General features: G+C 39.4%; 1 protein-coding gene across 14 annotated transcripts in view; it reads left to right on the forward strand.

Annotated features, from left to right (window-relative positions):
• UTRN (utrophin) overlaps nucleotides 1–23210 on the forward strand; it is a gene marked incomplete at its 5' end in the record, with an annotated part of 496387 nt that overhangs the window by 121062 nt on the left and 352115 nt on the right. For all 14 annotated transcript variants that reach the window (XM_079938689.1, XM_079938693.1, XM_079938692.1 and 11 more), the window contains 9 exons: nucleotides 2393–2596; nucleotides 3506–3687; nucleotides 4659–4809; nucleotides 5972–6091; nucleotides 8228–8329; nucleotides 12015–12122; nucleotides 12403–12582; nucleotides 15085–15254; nucleotides 19850–19973. In XM_079938689.1, the coding sequence (XP_079794815.1) occupies nucleotides 2393–2596; nucleotides 3506–3687; nucleotides 4659–4809; nucleotides 5972–6091; nucleotides 8228–8329; nucleotides 12015–12122; nucleotides 12403–12582; nucleotides 15085–15254; nucleotides 19850–19973 (1341 nt within the window). The remainder of the gene's footprint in view (nucleotides 1–2392; nucleotides 2597–3505; nucleotides 3688–4658; nucleotides 4810–5971; nucleotides 6092–8227; nucleotides 8330–12014; nucleotides 12123–12402; nucleotides 12583–15084; nucleotides 15255–19849; nucleotides 19974–23210) is intronic.

Raw genomic sequence — 23210 nt, forward strand, 5'->3', positions numbered from 1 at the left:
GTGGCTTTCCAGTTTTGGGGTTTTAGGTCCGGAACTTAACTCATTTTCCCTTCTTTGTCTTTGGCACCATCCCTCTCCCAATCATCCGTCATTTCATCGTGGGCTCACTGATTCATTGTTTTTAACTCCTGCATGTTGTTTACCGGGTCCATTTGGATTCTTCCTCCAGAATATCTTTGGTGTGTGTTTTCTTTCTGTTCCAGCCCTCATACTAATTAAACATCTCATCTCCTTTTGTGGTTTACAAGGCCCAGCCTACCGCCCCAACTCATCTCAGGCCACTGCATGCCAGTCGTGGTGGACTTCTTCCTCTCCTTCCCCAAGATTCTTGTACGTGTGGGTTGCTCTCTGTGAAACGCTCCTCTACCCACTGTTTGCATGGCAAGCTTCCCATCTTTCCTCAATTTCAATGGAACTTTTTCAGAGAAGACTTCCCTGATTAACCTAATTGAAATCCAACCCTACACACACACACACACACACACACACACACACACACACACACACTCACACACTCACACACTCACACACTCACTCTGTTTCTTGCTGTCACAGTATTTTTGTAAACTATGTTAAGAATTTTAAATTGTATCTTAAGAGCATTGAGAAAGCAGTGAAAGATTTTAAGCAGGGAAGTCTTATGATGTGGTTACATTTTCCAAACATCATTCTGGCTGCTCTGTGAGAAGTGGGTGGTGGACGTAGCAGTCTGGGGAGCAGCGGGGAAGCAGAGACACTGGTAGCAGGCTGTTGCAGTGCTGAGGACAAACGGTTGTTGTGAAGATGGAAAGGCCTGGATGGATTTGAGATGAATTTTGAAGGTAGGAATTGCTTATACGTACGTATTAAATGTGGGCGGTAAAAGCTAGAGACCAAGGCTGGCTCCCTGATTTTTAGCTGGAGGGGTCAAGTGCATGGAGGAGGCATTTACTGAAATGGGAAGCTTGAAGAGCTTTGGGGGGAAAAACTAGGGTTTAAATACTGACAATGTTTGATATGCCTATGAGACATTGAAGTGGAGATGTTAAGGAAGTAGGACATAGGAGTTTGGAGTTTGGGGCCAGAAATATAAAGGTAAATGTTTGCAGGATGTAGATGGTTCTTTAAATCCAATGGGAATGGATGGAACCATGCAGGCAGAGTACATAGAAGAAAAAAGGGCCCTGGACTTAATTTTGAGGAGCTTCATTACTTGCATGTTGGCAAATGCTGTTGAACTAGGAGGAAAGCCAAGATGGTGTTATTGAAGCAGGGAAAGGAGAGCTTCAGGAGGGTGGGGACTGGTCAGAGGTAGGGAATGCCACTGAAAGCTTAAGGAACATAAGGTGACCGGACCTCCGGGTTTGCTTGGAACAGTTCTGGTTTATGTGTGTTGTTCTAGTACTGTTGATTATCAAAAATGTTGGTTTTTTTGTTAATTACATGGCCATCCTAAAGATGCTGCTAGAAAAGTGGATTTGTCAATGAGAAGGTTATTGGTAACACTGGCAAAAGCTTTTCCAGGTGTGTGGTGGGGACCAGTGCCTAATCAGCATGAAAGGGAGTGTTAACAAATGTAGCTGTTAAACACATGAGCATTTCTTATATTGTTCTCAATACGTTTGTGTATGTTTGAGATAGTACATAAAAACTGTGGATGAGAGGTGATAAAGTAGAGACAGGCTGTAGGCAAATTTTAAAGAATTTTTGCTCTGGAAGGGAACAAATGAATGAGAGAGGTGGTAGGTTTGGATATATGACTAAAGTATATAAGAAAATACTCCACTGCCTAGAAGGAGCTTGGAATAACTTATTCCGCGGGCTCTTCGAAAAAAGACCAGCTAGTAACCTAGAGGGCAGCTGCCTCAAAAAAATATCACCAGTACGACAACCTATATGTGTGTCTGTCTTTCAGTGTCTAAAATGCAATGCTAAAATGCAATTCAGTAAAAGCAATTTAACTAGGGTCAAAGCAGGATTCTAATCTCTGTCTCTTTAAATGACATCCATCCTTCAAGGCCCAGCAGGTTCCAGATCCTCTATGAAACTTTCCTATTTTAGCTCTCGGCGAATTCAAATAGCATTCCTTGTTGCACCCGTGGAATTTATAACTTTGTTAATAGCCTTTTTATTTTTGTTCAGAAGTGATTCATGTGGGTTATTTGTCTCTTCCCAGCTATATTAGAATGTCCCTGAGTACAGAATCCATGAGTGATGCAGCTTCTGTACTCTTTGCCATCCTAGCATTTAAAAACGCATTCTATGTCACGGCGTTGCTCACCCAGCTCCTGAGAAGCAGGTGGATGCCTAAGACACAGTGGTGCCTACCTTGGTTTCTCCATCCAGTGTGTCTTTGTGGAACACCTTCTGGTCTTCACAGCGTCTGTGAGTTTTCTTGGCTTTGTTTTTATAGAGCTCAGCGCCAGAGGAGGAGCAAGAAGGTCCCCGAGCTGAAACCCCCAGCACTGTCACCGAGGTTGACATGGATCTGGACAGCTATCAGATAGCACTGGAGGAAGTGCTGACCTGGTTGCTTTCTGCCGAGGACACTTTCCAGGAGCAGGATGACATTTCCGATGATGTTGAAGAAGTCAAAGACCAGTTTGCAACCCACGAAGTAAATAATCTCTAGCTGATGAGCAGGATATATGTGCCATGGTGCCTGTGCCTCAATCAGGGGCTGAACCCTGATGCTTGTTGTTTACTGAATTCTGCTCCACAGAAAGGTCATGGCATATTTTAAGACTTGTGATATTTAAATAGGGCTTTGTTACAGAATTGGTGTGGGTGATTTAACTGTGCACTGGAATTAGATTCCGGATTTTAATCTTACCGTAATTTGTAGATTCTGCGAAGCCACTGACGAAAAAATCAGTGCCTAGTACAGCTCGTTTCTGAAGTGTATTGTTATAGTCAAAACACAAAATGGCTAATTAATACACCAAATCTTTAGATTTGAATGTTCCCCAGGAAGTGATTATTTTTATTTATTGTATGATTAAGAAAACTCATATCCACTATTCCTGTGTAATTTTATATATTGAAAATTTCCTACTATTTCAGGGATATATTGCAGTGGAGTGATTGGATTATGTGAAGAATTCTTTTGATTAAGTAGTTTCTTGGTGTTGATATATTAGTTGGCAGGTCTGATTTGCTGTTTTGGTTTCAAAGTAACAGAAATGGTCATTTTCTTTAAGCAGTTTCTCTTGGGCGAGCATGGTGGTTTATTCAGTATATCTTCTCATAATTCCATGTTCACGACCTAACAGTAGCATAATCAGCATTTACTTAAAAATAGCTGGTGTCATCACGTGTAACATTGTCCTCTTTGATCTATTCTTTTTGCTTCAGGCAGCTGCTTATTCCCTATATTCAGAGCTGAAAAAATTGGATCAAAGTCTTATTTGTTTGCACTCTACATGGTTGCTTTTTCTCACGGCATTAACATTTAGACATTAACAATTTATTAAGATTTTTCTTCTTCACTGAGCAGCTCCCAAATCACAATGATGTACCTTCTCAGGCTTTTATGATGGAGCTGACGGCGCACCAGAGCAGTGTGGGCAATGTCCTGCAGGCAGGACACCAGCTGATAACACAAGGAACTCTGTCAGATGAAGAGGAGTTTGAGATTCAGGAACAAATGACCCTGCTGAATGCCAGATGGGAGGCACTAAGGGTGGCAAGTATGGACAGACAGTCCCGGTGAGTGGAAGCTCAGAAAGAAACCCTATTCCATAGACTGCGTTGCCCAGTTTAGCACAAGGAAAAGTCTGCATGTCTGTGAGAACAAGATAACCAGAGAACTTGCCTTGTAAAATTTTGACTCTTTTCTTCATGTAGTGTTGCTGGAATTTTGTATGATCTTTATGTCCCCTTTGATATGTTAACCAAATGAAAAGGTAAAAGTTGCAATACAGAAATTAGCAAAGACATTTAATATGGACTTCGCAGTATTAAAATTGGCTAACCATTAATTCTGATGTGAAGACAGGACTATGTTATATTTATCCCCAGTTCTATTTTGTAACTTTTTTTTTAACATCTTTATTGGAGTATAATTGCTTTACAATGGTGGGTTAGTTTCTGCTTTATAACAAAGTGAATCAGTTATACATATACATATATCCCCATATCTCTTCCCTCTTGTGTCTCCCTCCCACCCTCCCTATCCCACCCCTCTAGGTGGTCACAAAGCACTGAGCTGATCTCCCTGTGCTATGTGGCTGCTTCCCACTAGCTAGCTATTTTACATTTGGTAGTGTATATATGTCCATGCCACTCTCTCACTTCGTGCCATGCAACATTTTTTAAAATATTTTTTTTCCCCATGGTTCGTTTTGTTGCGTGTATTGTGTGTTAAGGAGCGAACTGCATTCCATGGCAATTTCCACCTATTTAATAGGCAGGAATTCCTGATTGAAGAAACAATGATTCTGATACAAATAGAGGGTGCTGTTACTTGCATTCTTTGGCTGCATTTAATTGACTCCATTTAGGAAGAAAATAATTTTTTTTTTTTTTTTTTGCTGGTTTCTGTATTTAAAGACCAAATGCTACTTTTAACGGTTAGACAAGAATGCGTTCCCTGCCCCATTTCTTGGCTGCCTGGAGTGTGTGTTTGCTGTTGCAAAGGGCAGAAGGAGTGGGAATAATGCTGTGTTCCCCTTGGACAGGCTGCACGATGTGCTCATGGAACTGCAGAGGAAGCAACTACAGCAGCTCTCCGCCTGGTTAACACTCACAGAAGAACGCATTCAGAAAATGGAAACTTGCCCCCTAGATGATGACTTAACATCCCTACAGAAGCTGCTAGAAGATCATAAAGTAAATCTGGCTCATATTTCTTTTATACCTTATCAAATATGAAAAAGCAGCACTTAGCATTCTCAGGAGCCGATGGCTTCTATCATTAGTGCGGAGATGGGACACTTCTTCAGTGTGCTCTTTTATTCAGCAGGCTGTAGGGTAGAGTGCATGGGGATGTGACTTTTCTGAGCCAGGGATAAAAGCACAGGTAAAATTTTATGTGGGTATGTGTAGTTTTCTTATGAAAGTACATAGTGTTCATAAGATTCTCAGGGTTTGTTTTTTTTTTTTTTGGACCTATGAGTGGTTAAGAATCCTAGGGTGTTGCATGAATGCAGTGTGTGGGGAAATAAGGAAACCCTCAGATGGATCTGTACCTCATCCTTTCAGGAAAGCTATTGCTTCTTCTCCTAGGTGAAGATTCAAAATTTGGTGGGAGATTTAATTTGGTCACAAATTTAAGAGATAACTTTTCATAGTCAAGGAAAGGTAGAGTAAAATAGGCTCTCTGTGAACTGAAGAATTTTATTTTTCAATGAAATATCTAGATAACTGATAAATAAAGCTTTAGGGATACATTAAACACAAAAACTCAAGGCATCTGACGACACTATTGGTAGTGTTTGAATAAATTACCTATATACATATGTGTTGTGACCTGCAATGCTCTTCCCATGGAAGAAGTGGGAAGAGAAATTGTCTGTATACCCCTAATTGCTTTCCTGGGTAACAGAACAGCTTCTGACTATCAAATAGTATTCGACTTATTTGTCACTTTATACCATGTTGCACTAGATAAAATGACATCTGACTATGTGTATTCAAGTTTGGGACTTTATTGACTTAATGATTCTATATTCTTAATTCCTACTATAGGCGCTTAACTTGTTTATGGGACACCTTTTTTCTTTTGGCCAAAACTTGGAATAAAAATAATAAAAGTGATGACATCCCATTTGCAATCTGTTATGACATTGCATTTTCAAACTGCTTTGGTTCATAATGAAATGTAAAGATGTATAATGGGTTTGTTTCATTAGTAGAACACTTAGGCTAATGATTGGAGATTTAAACACAATGCCTCATTAAATGTCCTTAATTACTATTGACAACTGAGTGGATTTTAAATAGGTAAATGGGAAAGAGTAGACATAATGGTTTATCTTAATTTTTTCTCTAGAGTTTGCAAAATGATCTTGAGGCTGAACAGGTGAAGGTAAATTCCCTAACTCACATGGTGGTGATTGTTGATGAAAACAGTGGCGAGAGTGCTACAGCTATTCTGGAAGATCAATTACAGGTAAGACCCTGTAAAGTAGGATCGTCCCAAGGGACCTGTGGTCTGAGCCCCAGTTGCACATTGCCCCTATTCTTCCTGTTCAGTCTCACTGTTTATTTAGAATCGTAGAACAATCTTCTTTAGGTTGTACTTCCCAGTTGGGATTCCACAGCATGCGGGTTTACAGGAGAACCTAGGTATCATTCCTTTACTTCAGCCCTTGGGGAATGGTTGGGGCCGCTTGTGGTCCACAGCTGCCTTGGGCATATGAATAAGTTGTGGAAGCATAAGAACTGATCTCAACAAGTGGTCCACAGACTTCTTGCTCAGAATCACTTGTTAAGATGCATATTTCTGGGCTCTACGCAGACCTAAGTCCCTGGGAGTGGGGCCCAGTGAATATGTAAAGAAATGTAAAGTTTGAGAATTTCAGCCATGTGGGATTTAATATCCCTGTTTCTTTGGTAGATCAATGTGTGAATGTCAACCCCAGTTCTGCGAACCTTGCTTCTTTTTGCTCAGTGACTATAGTGTATCTTTCCAAGTCTTTATAAAGAGAGTTTTTGGTTGACAGTTAACCCTTAAAAACTTGGGGTTAGGGGCACTGACCTCTCAAGCGGTTGAAAATCCAAGTATAACTTTTTACTTCCCCAAAACTTAACTACCAATAGCCTATTGTTGACTGGAGGTGTTACTGGTAACAAACAGTCCATTAGGACATATTTGGGTTGGCCAAAAAGTTCGTTCAGTTTTAAGGAAAAATAAAAGACACACTTTTCATTTTCACCAAGAACTTTATTGAACAACGTATTTATCAACCGAACGAACTTTTCGGCCAACCCAATATTTTGTGTTATATGCATATCTACAGATGTTTTATGCATTCATGAATACCTAACTTTTTCTTAATTTTTTCGATATCCCTAGGTTATGTGCTTTGTCTTTATTTCAAATTGTCACAAATCTCCAAAATTTTTTCCAGTGTATTTATTGAAAACAATCCACGTATGAGTGGACCCACAGCTCAAACCCCTGTTGTTCAAGGGTATTTTACTTAAACAATACTTGGATTATCTGATATAATGTTGCCAGCTGATGATTTTCAGTAACTTTCAGACTATAAATTATCATATGAAATTCTTTTTCTTTTGTATCATTTAAAATTAGCCAGTGGTTTTGAGCCTTTGGTGCAGTAGTATTTAGTTATTATAGTAATCTGAGAGGTAGGCATTTATGTCTTGCCTATTTAATAGTGAGGAAATTCAGAGGTTTAAGTAGGCAATGAGTTTTCATGCTGAGACAACAGACCTGTCTTCTGGCTCTGCGTTCTCTACCCTTTGAGCTATGCAAAGCTTACTCTGGTATTAAGTATTGAAATAAGATAATATTAATTAAATAATTATTGCTCCCAAGTAAGTAATGAAGAAATAAAATTTACAGGTTGTTAATCATTATTTATAAAGCGGTAATAAAATAATTTTTTGGGAAAGTCATCATGAAGATCGATTTTTTTAAACTCATCAAATTTATTTAGTTAGTTTTGCTAATACTTGTAATATTCTGTTGCTAAGTTTTGTGGAATTTTCTATGGATCATGCAATGTAAACAGAACAAATCAATTAAGTATTTTTTCACAGAAATTCTCTCATTCAAAACATAGTTTTTATAAATTAAATTTTTTTTTCATAATTTTGGTACTACAGATGAAAATTGTCTTGGCATGTAAAAGGTGGTTAAGAAACAATTGATGCACTGAATTTTGTCTTAAAGATAATTATAGCCTGAAGAAAATGGAAGCACCAAAAATAGATGTTTGCTTTATTTCGAAGGTATATGTGAAACTGTCAAACTCTCATATAAAAACCACAATAAAATGGAAAAGAGCGGGAATTTGGGGTCAAAAGTTACAGGATGGAGTTCTAATTGTGCCACTTTCTAGCTCTGTAGTGTGAAATAATTAAATTCTATGGAAATTAGTTTTTCTCATCTATAAATTTATAGGATTCATCTGTATTACTTAAAGCAACTTTCATAAAAATATTTTTCATAAATTGCTACTTCGTAATGGAGAACGACGGATGTCAAGAATTTCTTTAAGGATTGTGTTAATTATCTCTTAAGGCTTTGTTGACAAAGGATGGTTTCTTCCTTTTCTAGAAACTTGGTGAACGTTGGACAGCCGTGTGCCGATGGACTGAAGAACGTTGGAACAGGTTACAGGAAATCAACATTCTGTGGCAGGAATTACTGGAAGAACAGGTATGAAGCTGTTATCCATAATGGGCAAAATAAGTGGTGAAAAGTAAACCCATCATTAATTATGGCATTAGAATAAAGTCTTGTTTATTTTTCTTCAAAAGGAAAATTTATAAATGTTTATTATGTTAAAAGTCAGCTTTGTATCCTTTTATCATGCAGTTTATTCATAGAGATTGCATTATATATTAGCTCCATTGTAATAATAATTTGACTTTGTTCATTACTGAGAATATTAGTATTTAGATACGCTACTTTTAGGATTTGCTTGACATAATTTTTACTGCATTCGTGTTGGGTAATGTATTTGAACTTGTATCCATACAGCCTAGCGTATGGTTTGTGCTCAGTACATAATGATAAATGAATCCATTCAATACTTTGTGAACTTTAAACCACAAGAATTTTTCGTGATTTTTAATCAGGATAACTACTGAAATTAATAAGAAAATATTATTTAGCAACACCATTGATTGAACACTTAGTTAATTTTTTTTTCAGTAAGGATAAACATAGAAAATGAACCTTTTGAGCAAAGCTGCCACTTCAAGTTTTCAGTCTGAGTGGTGGCCCTTTGCCCATCTTCATCCTTCCAGAAAAGCAACCGTCAAAACAGAATACAAATAAGCAAGACTTTTCCTCAAAGTGCCAAAGAATTGTGGTGTAGAAAATAAGCAGATACTCTGTTCCCACTTCTCAGTGTCCATTGTGAGTCTTTTAAATGCATTTCATTTCCATCCACAAAAAGCGGCTATATTCTTTTCACGGAATAAAAACAGATGTATGATGTTTTGTGATTTACTAAATATGGTGGCAGAGAGAACATCTTAAAAAGCAGGTTGCAGAATTTGTCCCAGTGAAGTTGTAAGTTACTGCCACCTGCCCCCAAGACCAGAATTGTCCTATTAAGAATCACATAATGGACCTGATTCTGATTTCTGAAATATTTACATTTCGCTTTACAAAGATTTAAATTTACTTAGTCCCTTTTATTCAGGCCAATGAGTCACGTAGAATAATTAAAATTTTACTTCATTAATGATTGTGGGAGACATTGATTGCTAGGGAACCACTGTGTTACTCATCTAAGTAAAATAATTTAAAATTTGGAAAGAATCAAAATTTGGTAATTAAAAGTATTTAAAAATAGAGGGTGGCTGGGATTTTGGCCATTTATTACCGTAGGTTTAAAAATGACCTTTGAATGGCCTTCTGTTAGTGATATGGAAGGAGAAATCGTGTTAAAATGTAGAACTGAAGCCAACACTGGTACTTAATTGATAATTTGCTGTTAAAGAGAATGAGACCAATCAACTGTGTCTGAATTAGAAAATCTTTCAAGGGATTATTGTTCACTCAGTTGCAGAGGCTTTAAGATAGAAATGGGCTCTGAGAATTAGTTCAAAATTTCTGCAGCATAAGCCAAGTGTGCAAGCAAGGTATTCTGTGATTGACTTTAACCTACCTTTCCAAACTTAACTATCCCTCAGTCCTTCCATGTACCCAGTGCTCAAATCCTGAATTCCCAGTTTGTAGCCCATTCCTGGACTGTCAAGGCCATGAGACTAGTGCTGGTTCTTTTTCACTTCTCTATTCCCAATGCATATGGTGCATGATAGGTTGCTTATGGGTTGTGTTGTATTGTTTTTATGGTTTTGGAAGAGTGAACTGGTTTTCTAGCCTCTGTGTTTTTAAATGTGGCATCTCCCTCGGAATGCCTTTTTACCCATCTCTTTAGTTTTAAGTTCTCCCCACCTGTTACCAACCCTTTCGAGTCCGGCTCCTACAAGGGTCCTCTTGCCCAGTGATGCTCGAGCCAATAGAATGAAACCTGGTTTGGTTCAGAAGCAAAGGAAAGTTTTATTCTTTTTTTTTTTTTTTTAAATTTTATTTATTTTTGGCTGCGTTGGGTCTTCTTTGCTGCATGCAGGCTTTCTCTAGTTGCGGCGAGCGGGGGCTACTCTTTGTTGCAGTGCGCAGGCTTCTCATTGCAGTTGCTTCTCTTGTTGCGGGGCATGGGCTCTAGGCATGCGGGCTTCAGTAGTTATGGCACGTGGTCTCCATAGTTGTGGCTCACAGGCTCTAGAGTGCAGGCTCAGTAGTTGTGGCGCACGGGCTTAGCTGCTCCGCGGCATGTGGGGTCTTCCCGGACCAGGGCTCGAACCTGTGTCCCCTGCATTGGCAGGCGGATTCTTAACCACTGCGCCACCAGGGAAGTCCAAAAGTTTTATTCTTCGAGGAAAGAATGGAGAGGAGTGAGCTTGCGCCCTAGAGTCCACGCTCTCCCCAGCAGTCATCGGCGGGGCTTCTTTAGAGGGTTCTTCTTGGCGGGGAGGGGGCGGAGTTCTCGTGGGTCTGGTGCAGGTGTGTTGCTCATGGCTCCAGATTACAGTGCCGGGCGCAGCCTCTCTGCACATGGCCTGCTGCCGCCATCTTGGACTGAGGTGTCATGCCCGGCACTCCTGCACACCGGCTGCCGAGCTGAGATGTTGGGCATGGTGGGTCTCCTCTGGGAACCAGTCCACCTTGTTAGGTGCAAGGACTCTGCACATGGCCGCCTACAGGCAAGTGAAACTAGACTAAGCACAAAAGAGGAGGTGAGAACTTATCACCTAGATTCCGCCTTATTTTTCCCGGTATCCCAGTGGGCTTTGCCAGTGACTTATCCATCTAGGACCATGAAGTCCCCTATAAACTCCCTCCCCTCCCCACTGTTTCAGAACTGTAAGCAATCCCTTTGCAGTGTCTGCACTTTCTAACTGGTGGCACAGTTATTTTTGTGCGTATCTTATCATTCTTACTACATTGAGGACAGGATCCATGTTTGTCTTGTATTTTCTAATCTTTCTCCTTTTTTTGGTGGAATATAAAGGCAGAGAATGGTTGTTAAATAAACTGATAAATAAAACAACTACAGAAAGAGTTGATTCCAAACACAGAACCAAGAATTTCCCCCCTCAACTCTAGAAAAAGGTTTCTGTGGTAAATACTACATTTTGGGAAAAATTATCCCAATGCAGCCATTTTTGTTGTTTTGACTCCTCCTTCATGTTTATCTCCCTACTTTACTAAATGTCTTCTTCCTAAAAGACATGCATCACTGCCAATGAAGTTTAAAGATCTTTATACTGACTTTGGACTGTCCTCAAACTTCGTCCTCTAGTCATAATTGCTGTCAAATCTGGAGCATTAGTGTGGTTGTCCTGCAAGATGCATGAAAAAACCATGGGCTTCGGACTGTGGGTCTTTGACCTGTCTCTGCAGTTAACAAGCCAAGAGATCTTGGACATATAATTTGGCTTCTCTCTGTTTCTTCCTTAAAATGAGGGGCTGAGACAAGAAAATCTCTGACCTTCCCTCTGCATCTAGAGAGTTATAAAGTGATTCTTTTGGAGACTTGGATAGCTGGATTTAGCCTTTTAGACCCACCTACTTCCCTGAGAATTAGGTTTAGTTATCCAGGAGTGGGGCTAATTTCAGGTGGATCTGTTGCAGATCTGAGAAGGGTAATATCTTAAAGATGCTTTCCTGGGTCATTTATGCCTCAGGCTTAGGTGTTTGAAGGCCTTCTTATCCCAGATGTGGATAAGCTTCTAGTAACATAAAAATTGGAGATTCTGGAACTTGATTGAATTGAATTACCAAATGATTCCCTAAATATATTTCTAACTTTTATTATTCTTTGTAGTGCTTGTTGAAAGCATGGTTAACTGAAAAAGGAGAGGCTTTAAATAAAGTCCAGACGAGCAACTTCAAAGACCAAAAGGAACTCAGTGTCAGCGTTCGACGACTGGCTGTAAGTGATGTCACTGTCAGCATCTGTCTTTTAAGCCTGTGATATCTTACTGTTTTATATCGACGGTTAATACAATTTAGTGAATAGACTCATTACCTAACTCTGGAATGCTGCCATGTAATGATCTAGAACCAGGAGTCTTATCTTTTAGCTTTAGGGAATTAATTGCAAGGCAGGTGAATTTTATAATAAAATATACATGTTTACATTTCCTGACTGGGGAACAGGAAGATAAAGTCCTGTTAAAAGGGAGTCATCTAATAAGTATCTGAAATACTAGATTTTGAAGGAAGACATGGAAATGAAGCGTCAAGCGTTGGATCAACTGAGTGAAATTGGCCAGGATGTGGGTCAGTTACTTGATAATCCTAAGGCATCCAAGAAGATCAACAGCGACTCAGAGGAACTGACTCAGAGATGGGATTCCTTGGTTCAGAGACTAGAAGATTCCTCCAACCAGGTACCTTTTGCTTTGGGTAATGTGTTGTGCCATTAAGTGGAAATTATATGTTCAGGTTTGTTTTAGTTTTTGTGAAATAAAAGTAGTAGCTAAACTAAAAAGTTGGTTTTTTATACCTGGTTTACTATAAAATTGAAAAATTGACATGTGAATGTCTTCCTTAGTTTTCTAAAGTAAATTTTAGTAGACCTTCAAAAAACTTACTGATATCCAGTCATTCAACCCTTAGTAACTGATAACACTTAGACATGAATCCATTAAATGATCTTTAAATCTTAAATAATCTTATTAATTTAAAGAATATTTTAACAAATTGAACAATATTAACACTTTGGTTTGTACCTGAATGTTCATAGCAGCATTATTCATAATAGCCAAAAAGTGAAACAACTGATAATATCCATCAATAGATGGATGGATAAACAAAATGTGGTATATCCATGCAATTATTAGGCAATAATAAAATGAAGTACTGATACATGATACAGCATGGATGAACCCTGAAAACACTGTGCTGAGTAAAAGTAGCCAGTCACAAGCTTAATGCACTATAATTCTATCTATATGAAGTATCCAGAATAGGCAAACCCAGAGAGACAGGGGCCAAGAGGGAGAGGAAGATGGGGAGTGACTGTTTTGGGCACAGGGTTTCTTTTTTTTTTTGTTCTCTGAAGATAATATAATTTATTTAGATATCAATAAAGGAAGGAGATTTAGAGGGCTTCCCTGGTGGCGCGGTGGTTGAGAGTCCGCCTGCCGATGCAGGGGACACGGGTTTGTGCCCCGGTCTGGGAAGATCCCACATACTGTGGAGTGGCTGGGCCTGTGAGCCATGGCTGCTGAGCCTGCGCGTCCGGAGCCTGTGCCCTGCAACAGGAGAGGCCACAGCAGTGAGAAGCCCGGGTACCACAAAAAAAAAAAAAAAAAAAAGGAAGGAGATTTAGGAACCACACTTATAAAGAACCAAGAAGTAAAAGAAGAAATCAAAAGGACAATTAGAAAATTATTTGAGATTAATAAAAACAAAACATACCAAAACTCATGAATTCAGTGAAAGTAGTGTTCAGAATGAAATTGATAGCTTTACATGCCTATGTTAAAAAAGTTATATCAACATCCTAAACTTCTCCATTAAGAACTAGAAAAAAGAGTAAACCAAGTAGAAGAAAGAGAATAACAAATATTAGAGTACAAATATCTAACGAAGAGAATGGAAAGACAATTGAGAAATTAAATAAAACCAAAATTTGATTCATTGGAAAAATGAACAAAATTGACAGAACTTTAGCCACACCAACTAAGCACAAAAGAGAGGACTCAAATTTCTCAAATCAGAAATACGAGACGATATCACTACCAACCTTATTGGAATAAAATCATTGTCATCATCACCATCATCTTTTACATATTTTTCCAGAAAGTAAAGGTGGGGAGGACATTTCCCAAATAATTTTAGGAAATGTGTATTCTCCTATGTCAAAACAAAGATATCACAAGCAAAGAAAATTTTGTATAAATATCTCTTATGAACATAGATGTGAAAATTCCCAAGTAAATACTAGAAAATCAAATCCAATAACATATAAAAAGAATAATATGTAGTGACCAAGTGGGAGTTATCCCTAGAAGGGAAGATTGAAATATCAATCAATGCATTACACCATATCAATAGAATAAAAGACAAAAACATGTGATCATCTAAATATAAAAAAGGCATTTGACAGAATTCAACACCCTTTTATGGTAAAAACACACACCAAACTGGAAATAGATGGGAGCTTTCTCAACCTAATAAAGAGCTTCTACATAAAAACCAAAGACCAACATCGCACTCAGTGATGAAAGACTGAATACTTTCTCCCTCATGCAAGGAACAGGACAAAGATGTCCTTGTACTAGAGTTTCTAGACAGGATGATTAGGCATTAAAAAGAAATAAAACTCATGTGAATTGGAAAAAAATAAAACTATCTCTGTACTCACATGATATAACCTTTTATATAGAAAATCCTAAGGAATCCATACACACACACACACACACACACACACACTAGACTGATAAACATGCAACAAGCTTGCAGGATACAAGATCAGTATATACATTTGAATACATTGCTGTACGTTATTGATAAGTAGTCGTTCCTGAGGTCTGGAGCAGGGGTGTGCAAACTACAGGTCTTGTGGACTAAATCTAATCAGCTCCTTGTATTTGTGAATAAAGTTTTATTGGAACAGAGTCATGCCCATTAATTTATCAATACATATCGTCTACGGCTTTTTTCCTGTCACAATAACAGAGTTGAGTAATTGTGACAGAGACTTTAGGGTTTCGTTTTGAAATGATAAAACTATTCTGGAATTAGAAAGTGGGCATGGTTGCACAACTCTGAATATATTAATAACCATTGGACCGTACATTTCCAAGGGGAGAATTTTATGGCATGTGAATTATATCCCAATAAAGCTGTTATAAAACATTAAAACTGGATGATTTTTATTTCAGGTGACTCAGGCTGTCGCAAAGCTGGGAATGTCCCAGATTCCTCAGAAGGATCTTTTGGAGACGGTTCGCCTAAGAGAACAAGTAACTACAAAAAGGTCTAAGCAAGAGCTGCCTCCTCCTCCTCCCCCAAAGAAGAGACAGATCCCTGTGGATCTGGAAACTAAGAAAAGGTGAGAACAGATAGAGACTATTTTCCAAACCCAATCCCGCACATAATGTATTTTGTACTCAGAACTTATTTTGTACTGATCACTAATCATATGCAAATTTAGACATAATTATTGTAATGGAAATTCAACTACCGAACCACTCACTACCTCTGAGTCTTCTGAGTATTTCACTTTACACTGCTAAGCATCTAAATCATCTGGATGATTTTATTTATCTTGGGTTCAATTGGGAGAACTGTGTGACAGAACCCTTCTTCCTTTCCCATCAGTTATCTTGGGTGGATATGATTGTCCATGATCCCTCATTTATTCTTTCTTTCTCTATCACAGTTCCTACAGTTTTGCTTTAGATCCATCTCCTTATTCTTTGTGACTCTCCTTCTCTTCTCACCTTTAAAAAAACATACTTCAGGGAAGTAATTCATTTTTAGTCTCCTTTTCTTCCTTTTCCCCCTTCTTTTCTTTTTTCATGTCTTCTTTCTTTGTTAATTCCTTTGTCATATTTATTAATAGATTCTTCGTGTTTTGCTTTAAAATCCATCTTTGGTAAAATATCTTTTCATTTCTGACTCAAAAGAAATGCAGGATCCTTACAGGAGGAATAACCATGGCTGGTGTATAGTGAACTTTTACTAGTGTCAGATCCTCTGTAGAGCTCTCCTGTGGGCGAGGTACTGTTCCTCACAGGCACTGGAGCAGGTAGTCTCAGAGCAGCCCTTGAGTAGTGCTATCATTCTTGCCCTTTGACAGTAGAATCCCAGTGCTTGGGTAAATGGGCTGTTATTTTTGCCTGAATAAAAATGATATGATTTCCGCAGTTTAGCTTTTGTTAGACAAAGCAGGATTGTAATTTTATCTGATGACCTTCATTTTGATAATAAGGCTGTGTTCCTGCCTCCTAAGAGCATCTCCTTGCAGGACCACTGGACCTCTGAGTTGCAAGCAGCGGCTGTGGAACTTTTACTTCTGGAGCCAAGGTAGCAGATGAGGGAGATGCTTCTGATGTTGATATCATCATAGACCTTTCATTTCCTGAGTGTTTATATTCTGTCAGTGTATCTGGCAGGGTGTCTCTCCAGTGCTGACTGTGCATTGGAAGCTGGGAAGGTTGTAAAAGACTAGGGCGCATAAATAGGTTCTGGTACCAATTCTGACTCACAGGTTTAGTCCTACAAGACTGCTTTCTCTTCCTCCTCCCCTGCCCCAGACCAGATGCCACTTACAAGTCCAGGTTACCAGGTTACATGTTGAATTAAACAAGGCATGAAATTCCCCTTCTCTTCCCTGTTTCTTACCTACTGGCTACAGGTTGGAGGTTTCCACGGCCTCCTCCTTGGACTTGAGACGCTAGTCGCAAATCCAGGTTGTTACCTATATTCTGACCAACTGGTTATAATTCAGAGGTTTCTAACACCACCTCCTCTGGTTCAGTTAATTTGCTAGAGCAGCTTATAGAACTCAGAGAAGCATTTTACTTAATAGATTATCTGTTTATTATAAAAGGAATGCCACCCAGGAACAGCCAGACTGAAGAGATGCACAGGGCAAGTCATAGGGAAAGGGTGCAGAGCTCCCGTGCCCTCTCCAGGTGCCCCACTCTCTCTGAATATCCATGTGTTCACCAACCCGAAGCTCTCTGGACCCCATCCTTTTGGGTTTTTAGGGAGGCTTCGTTACATAGTCATGATTGATTAAATCATTGACCTTTGGTGATTGATTCAACCTCCATCCCCTCTCCTCTCCCCTGAAGTCAGGGGGGTGAGACCGAAAGTTCCAACCCTCTAATCACAGGGTTGGGTCTCCTGACAACCAACCCACCTTTTTAGGTGGGATCCCAAAGTCATCTCACTAACATAACAAAGGACACCTTTGTTGCTCTCATCACTGGAAATTCCAAGGGTTTGGGGAACACTATGCCAGAAATAGGGACAAAGACCAAGTATACATTTCTTACTATAAATTACAATATCACAGTGCATAACTATAAGATCTTAAACACGACCATGTTATATAGGGTGAATTCTGCTGCAAGAAACAGAATACTGTACCCAAAGTGACTTAAACGATGAGGTCACTGATTATCTCATGTTACAAGAAGTCCGGAGGTGGGGCAGTTTTAATGGGATGGTGTGGGTCAGCATCCTGGCACCTTGTCTCTGCCCTTTTCAGCATGTTGGCTTTTCCCTTGTTTTCTCATGGTCCCAAGATGCTGCTGTAGCACTGGGCATAACATCCTTGTATAACCTGCTTTATAGGCAGGTAGAGCAGTTTTTCCTTATTTGGAGAAAAACCTTTCCTGGAAGATATCAGCTAACTCCCGCACCCTGGTCTCAGTGGCCAGGACTCAGTCACTTGCCCACACCCTGGGTTCCTGGGAGGTTGACACTGTCCTGCCTTTTCAGTCTCTATGGTTGTGTTCTGGGGTACTGGGGCAGCAAGGAAGAAGTGTGGGGAGGGAGGTGTCTCTTGGGTGGGCAACTAGTTGTGAATTCCACAGTCTTTCATCCATGATTTGATTGATGCAGAAATGCCTTCAGTTCATTCCTGGACAAATGGAGGCTTGAGTACATCCAGTTCATTATAATAGATGGCAGTGAAGTTTCATTATTAGAAATTTTGCCCGAAGTTGGCCCCTCTAAGTCTATTCATGTGTGCTAGTTTTGCATCTTGGAGTGCTATAGAGCTACATCACCCCCCTTCAATATGGTACCTCTTCAGAATTTAAGGATAGGTTTCATATTCTAATTTACATTGTCCTAAAGTCTAAGTATTCTTAAGCATCCTAATGTGACATGGTTTCCAGATCCTTTAATGTTTTTAGTCTGATGGAGAAACCACTATTAGCTTGTCTTAAAATGGGCTGTCCGAGCAGATGTGAACCTTGAATAACTGCTTAGCACAGCTTATAATACATGCCTCAAAAATGATGGTTTATTTCCCCTTCTCTTCTCCTGGTGCTGCTAGTGGCTGGTTTTTTTTTGGTTTGTTTTTTCAGTCACCACAGGGACAGTCATTTCGTATAATCTGGGTACATTTCTGTTAACATGAGCTGAGATCACTGGGCCTCTAAGGCGTTCACATTGCGCCTTCTCATGTTGAGGGCAGAGGTGGAGTAAGTCTCCAAAAGGTCATTTAAAACATACGATCTTTGGTTTCTACTCCTCTTCTCTGAAAGATTAAATAGAAACCGGCTCTTAAGATGACAGGAGGCGTGTACCATTGTTGGAGTGATACTGTGACCCCTGGTTATTTACCTGGAGTGTCACAACATCCCATTCAAAGTACCAGAAAATTTATCTTGATGCGAAGACAAATATTCATAATTCACTAGAAACACTTTGAGCCAAGTTTCCCAAAAGAATCAGCAAGGACAACCTGTGCTTACCTGAAAGTCTCTGAAAATACCCAGATCTTGCTTTGAGAAACCCTGGGGCAAAGCCCTGGATAAGAGGACAGACTCCTCAGCTTGAATCCCAGCTCTACCTTTTGTTAGCTTTGCTGCCTGGAGTAGTTATTTGAAACCTCTGCGAGCTCAATTCCTGCATCACTAGAAAGGATAATAACAGTGTATACTCACAGGGTCGTCGTGAGGCTTCCTTGACTTAATAATGCACATAAACCATTTAGAGAAGGGCCTGGCATATGGCCAGCAACCACTGACTGTTCCTCTTCTTGTTCCTCCTCACTGGTTTTGACCGACTTTCTCAGCACCTCTAAAGTCTGTCCCCTTTTCTCCTTTCCACTGTCATTTGGTTCGGCTTCCAATACTACCACAGCCTGTTCTCTGGACTTGCCTCTCTTTATTCTTTCTCCTCAGTGAACACAAAAGGGTAAATATAATCATGTCCGTCCCATGCTTTAAGCCCCTCACTGGCTCTCAGCTGTCTTTTGGGTAAGGTCCAACTCCTTAATCTATCCTGCAGGGCTTTCCAGTCACTGGTCCCTGTGGCTCCCTGCCACACTGTCAATTGTCCCGTCCCCCCCCCCCCCCCCCCCCCCCCCCGCGACTAGTGCTTGCTATTCCAGCCACACCTAACTACTTATAGTGTGCAAAGTGTGTTCCTCCCTTTCTTTGTTCTCCTTTTATGCGGAAAACTCCCGGGCACAATGCTGTTGTTCCCCAGGAAGCCATTCCCTCCCCATTGGCTTAGGAGGCATCCTGTGAATTCCTGGGATTGTGTTGGTTTACCTTCATATTAAGAGCCCAGTCCAGTGCCTGGCATATAGGAGACTCAGTAACTACATGTTGAATTAAACAAGGCATTAACTTAGGAATGTCTGTACTTGTTCTTTTCTGCTGTTATCTAACCAAATCTGTTTTTCATGATCTACAAAGGGTTTACGAAAGTATAAGTGGTGTCTTATAATGTTTAAAATTTTTATTTAATTATTTTCTTTATTCATTGACACTATGATTTTGTTCCTGTTTTTCATACTTTTAACTGTAAATGTATGATCTTATTTTGTATAGTTACTGTATTTCTCGGTTGCCTTTATTTTTGATGAGTGCTTAAAAACACATACCTCTTTCTTGAGCCAAGTGAAACAGTAGAAGAAAATGACTGACATTTGGTAACATCTGAATTTCCAATCAGGTTTGATGCTATAAGTGCTGAGCTGTTGAACTGGATCTTGAAATCAAAGACTGCCATTCAGGCCACAGAGATAAAAGAGTATAAGAAGATGCAAGAAACATCAGAAATGAAAAAGAAGTTGAAGGTAAAACATAAAACAAAAATATTGCAGTGAATAAAATATTTCATCAGGATGGATTTGCTGTTGGCATAAAGATGTGATGGGATCCAAAGTCTTCCAAAATGTAGCCGTAAGATACCTTTTAGAATGCTGTAGTACATTTTGTTATTTTTCTGTTTTGGTTTTTTTTTTGCGGTACACGGGCCTCTCACCGTTGTGGCCTCTCCCGTTGCGGAGCACAGGCTCCAGACACGCAGGCTCAGTGGCCATGGCTCACGGGCCTAGCTGCTCTGCGGCATGTGGGATCTTCTTGGACCGGCGCATTAACCCGTGTCTCATGCATCGGCAGGCGGACTCTCAACCACTACGCCACCAGGAAAGCCCGTAGTACATTTTGAATCTATGCAAGCTGGCTGGCATCAGATCCCTGTGTGGAGGAGGAGTTTTGTTTTTGTTTTTTTAATTTGAAGGATAGTTGATATACAATATTTTATTAGTTACAGGTGTACAGCATCGTGATTCAATATTTTTATAGATTATACTCTATTTAAAGTTGTTATACAATAATGGCTATACTTCCCTCTGCTGTCCAATATATCCTTGTAGCTTAAATCTTTTTTTTTTTTTTACATCTTTATTGGAGTATAATTGCTTTACAATGGTGTGTTAGTTTCTGCTTTATAACAAAGTGAATCAGTCATACATATACATATGTTCCCATATCTCTTCCCTCTTGCGTCGCCCTCCCTCCCACCCTCCCTATCCCACCCCTCTGGGTGGTCACAAAGCACCGAGCTGATCTCCCTGTGCTATGCGGCTGCTTCCCACTAGCTATCTATTTTATGTTTGGTAGTGTATATATGTCCATGCCACTCTCTCACTTTGTCACAGCTTACCCTTCCCCCTCGCCATATCCTCAAGTCCATTCTCTAGTAGGTCTGTGTCTATATTGCTGTCTTACCCCTAGGTTCTTCATGACATTTTTCTATTCTTAAATTCCATATATATGTGTTAGCATACAGTATTTGTCTTTCTCTTTCTGACTTACTTCACTCTATATGACAGACTCTAGGTCCATCCACCTCATTACAAATAGCTCAATTTCCTTTCTTTTGATGGCTGAGTATTATTCCATTGTACATATGTGCCACATCTTCTTTATCCATTCATCCGATGATGGGCACTTAGGTTGCTTCCATCTCCAGGCTATTGTAAATAGAGCTGCAATGAACATTTTGGTACATGACTCTTTTTGAATGATGGTTTTCTCAGGGTATATGCCCAGTAGTGGGATTGCTGGGTCATATGGTTGTTCTATTTGTAGTTTTTTAAGGAACCTCCATACTGTTCTCCATAGTGGCTGTACCAATTCACATTCCCACCAGCAGTGCAAGAGTGTTCCCTTTTCTCCACACCCTCTCCAGCATTTATTGTTTCCAGATTTTTTGATGATGACCATTCTGACTGGTGTGAGATGGTATCTCATTGTAGTTTTGATTTGAATTTCTCTAATGATTAGTGATGTTGAGCATTCTTTCATGTGTTTGTTGGCAGTCTGTATATCTTCTTTGGAGAAATGTCTATTTAGGTCTTCTGCCCATTTTTGGATTGGGTTGTTTGTTTTTTTGTTATTGAGCTGTGTGAACTGCTTATAAATTTTGGAGATTAATCCTTTGTCAGTTGCTTCATTTGCAAATATTTTCTCTCATTCTGAGGGTTGTCTTTTGGTCTTGTTTATGGTTTCCTTTGCTGTCCAAAAGCTTTGAAGTTTCATTAGGTCCCATTTGTTTTTGTTCTTATTTCCATTTCTCTAGGAGGTGGGTCAAAAAGTATCTTGCTGTGATTTATGTCGTAGAGTGTTCTGCCTATGTTTTCCTCTAAGAGTTTGATAGTTTCTGGCCTTACATTTAGGTCTTTAATCCATTTTGAGCTTATTTTTGTGTGTGGTGTTAGGGAGTGATCTAATCTCATACTTTTACATGTACCTGTCCAGTTTTCCCAGCACCACTTACTGAAGAGGCTGTCCTTTCTCCATTGTACATTCCTGCCTCCTTTATCAAAGATATGGTGACCATATGTGCATGGGTTTATCTCTGGGCTTTCTATCCTGTTGCATTGATCTATATTTCTGTTTTTGTGCCAGTACCATACTGTCTTGATTACTGTAGCTTTGTAGTATAGTCTGAAGTCAGGGAGCCTGATTCCTCCAGCTCCATTTTTCGTTCTCAAGATTGCTTTGGCTATTCGGGGTCTTTTGTGTTTCCATACAAATTGTGAAATTTTTTGTTCTAGTTCTGTGAAAAATGCCAGTAGTTGTTTGATAGGGATTGCATTGAATCTGTAGATTGCTTTGGGTAGTAGAGTCATTTTAGTAATGTTGATTCTTCCAATACAAGAACATGGTATACCTCTCCATCTGTTTGTATCATCTTTAATTTCTTTCATCAGTGTCTTATAATTTTCTGCATACAGGTCTTTTGTCTCCTTAGGTAGGTTTATTCCTAGGTATTTTATTCTTTTTTTTGCAATGGTAAATGGGAGTGTTTTCTTGATTTCACTTTCAGATGTTTCATCATTAGTGTGTAGGAATGCCAGAGATTTCTGTGCATTAATTTTGTATCCTGCTACTTTACTAAATTCATTGATTAGCTCTAGTAGTTTTCTGGTAGCATTTTTAGGATTCTCTATGTATAGTATCATGTCATCTGCAAACAGTGACAGCTTTACTTCTTCTTTTCCGATTTGGATTCCTTTTATTTCCTTTTCTTCTCTGATTGCTGTGGCTAAAACTTCCAAAACTATGTTGAATAAGAGTGGTGAGAGTGGGCAACGTTGTCTTGTTCTGGATCTTAGTGGAAATGCTTTCGGTTTTTCACCATTGAGGACGACGTTGGCTGTGGGTTTGTCATATATGGCCTTTATTATGTTGAGGAAAGTTCCCTCTGTGCCTACTTTCTGCAGGGTTTTTATCATAAATGGGTGTTGAATTTTGTCAAAAGCTTTCTCTGCATCTATTGAGATGATCATATGGTTTTTCTCCTTCAATTTGTTAATATGGTTTATCACATTGATTGATTTGCATATATTAAAGAATCCTTGCATTCCTGGAATAAACCCCACTTGATTATTTGTATGATCCTTTTAATGTGCTGTTGGATTCTGTTTGCTAGTATTTTGTTGAGGATTTTTGCATCTATGTTCATCAGTGATATTGGCCTGTAGTTTTCTTTCTTTGTGACATCCTTGTCTGGTTTTGGTATC

Source organism: Stenella coeruleoalba (genome assembly GCF_951394435.1).
Source record: "Stenella coeruleoalba genome assembly, chromosome: 12".
NCBI lineage: Eukaryota > Metazoa > Chordata > Mammalia > Artiodactyla > Delphinidae > Stenella > Stenella coeruleoalba.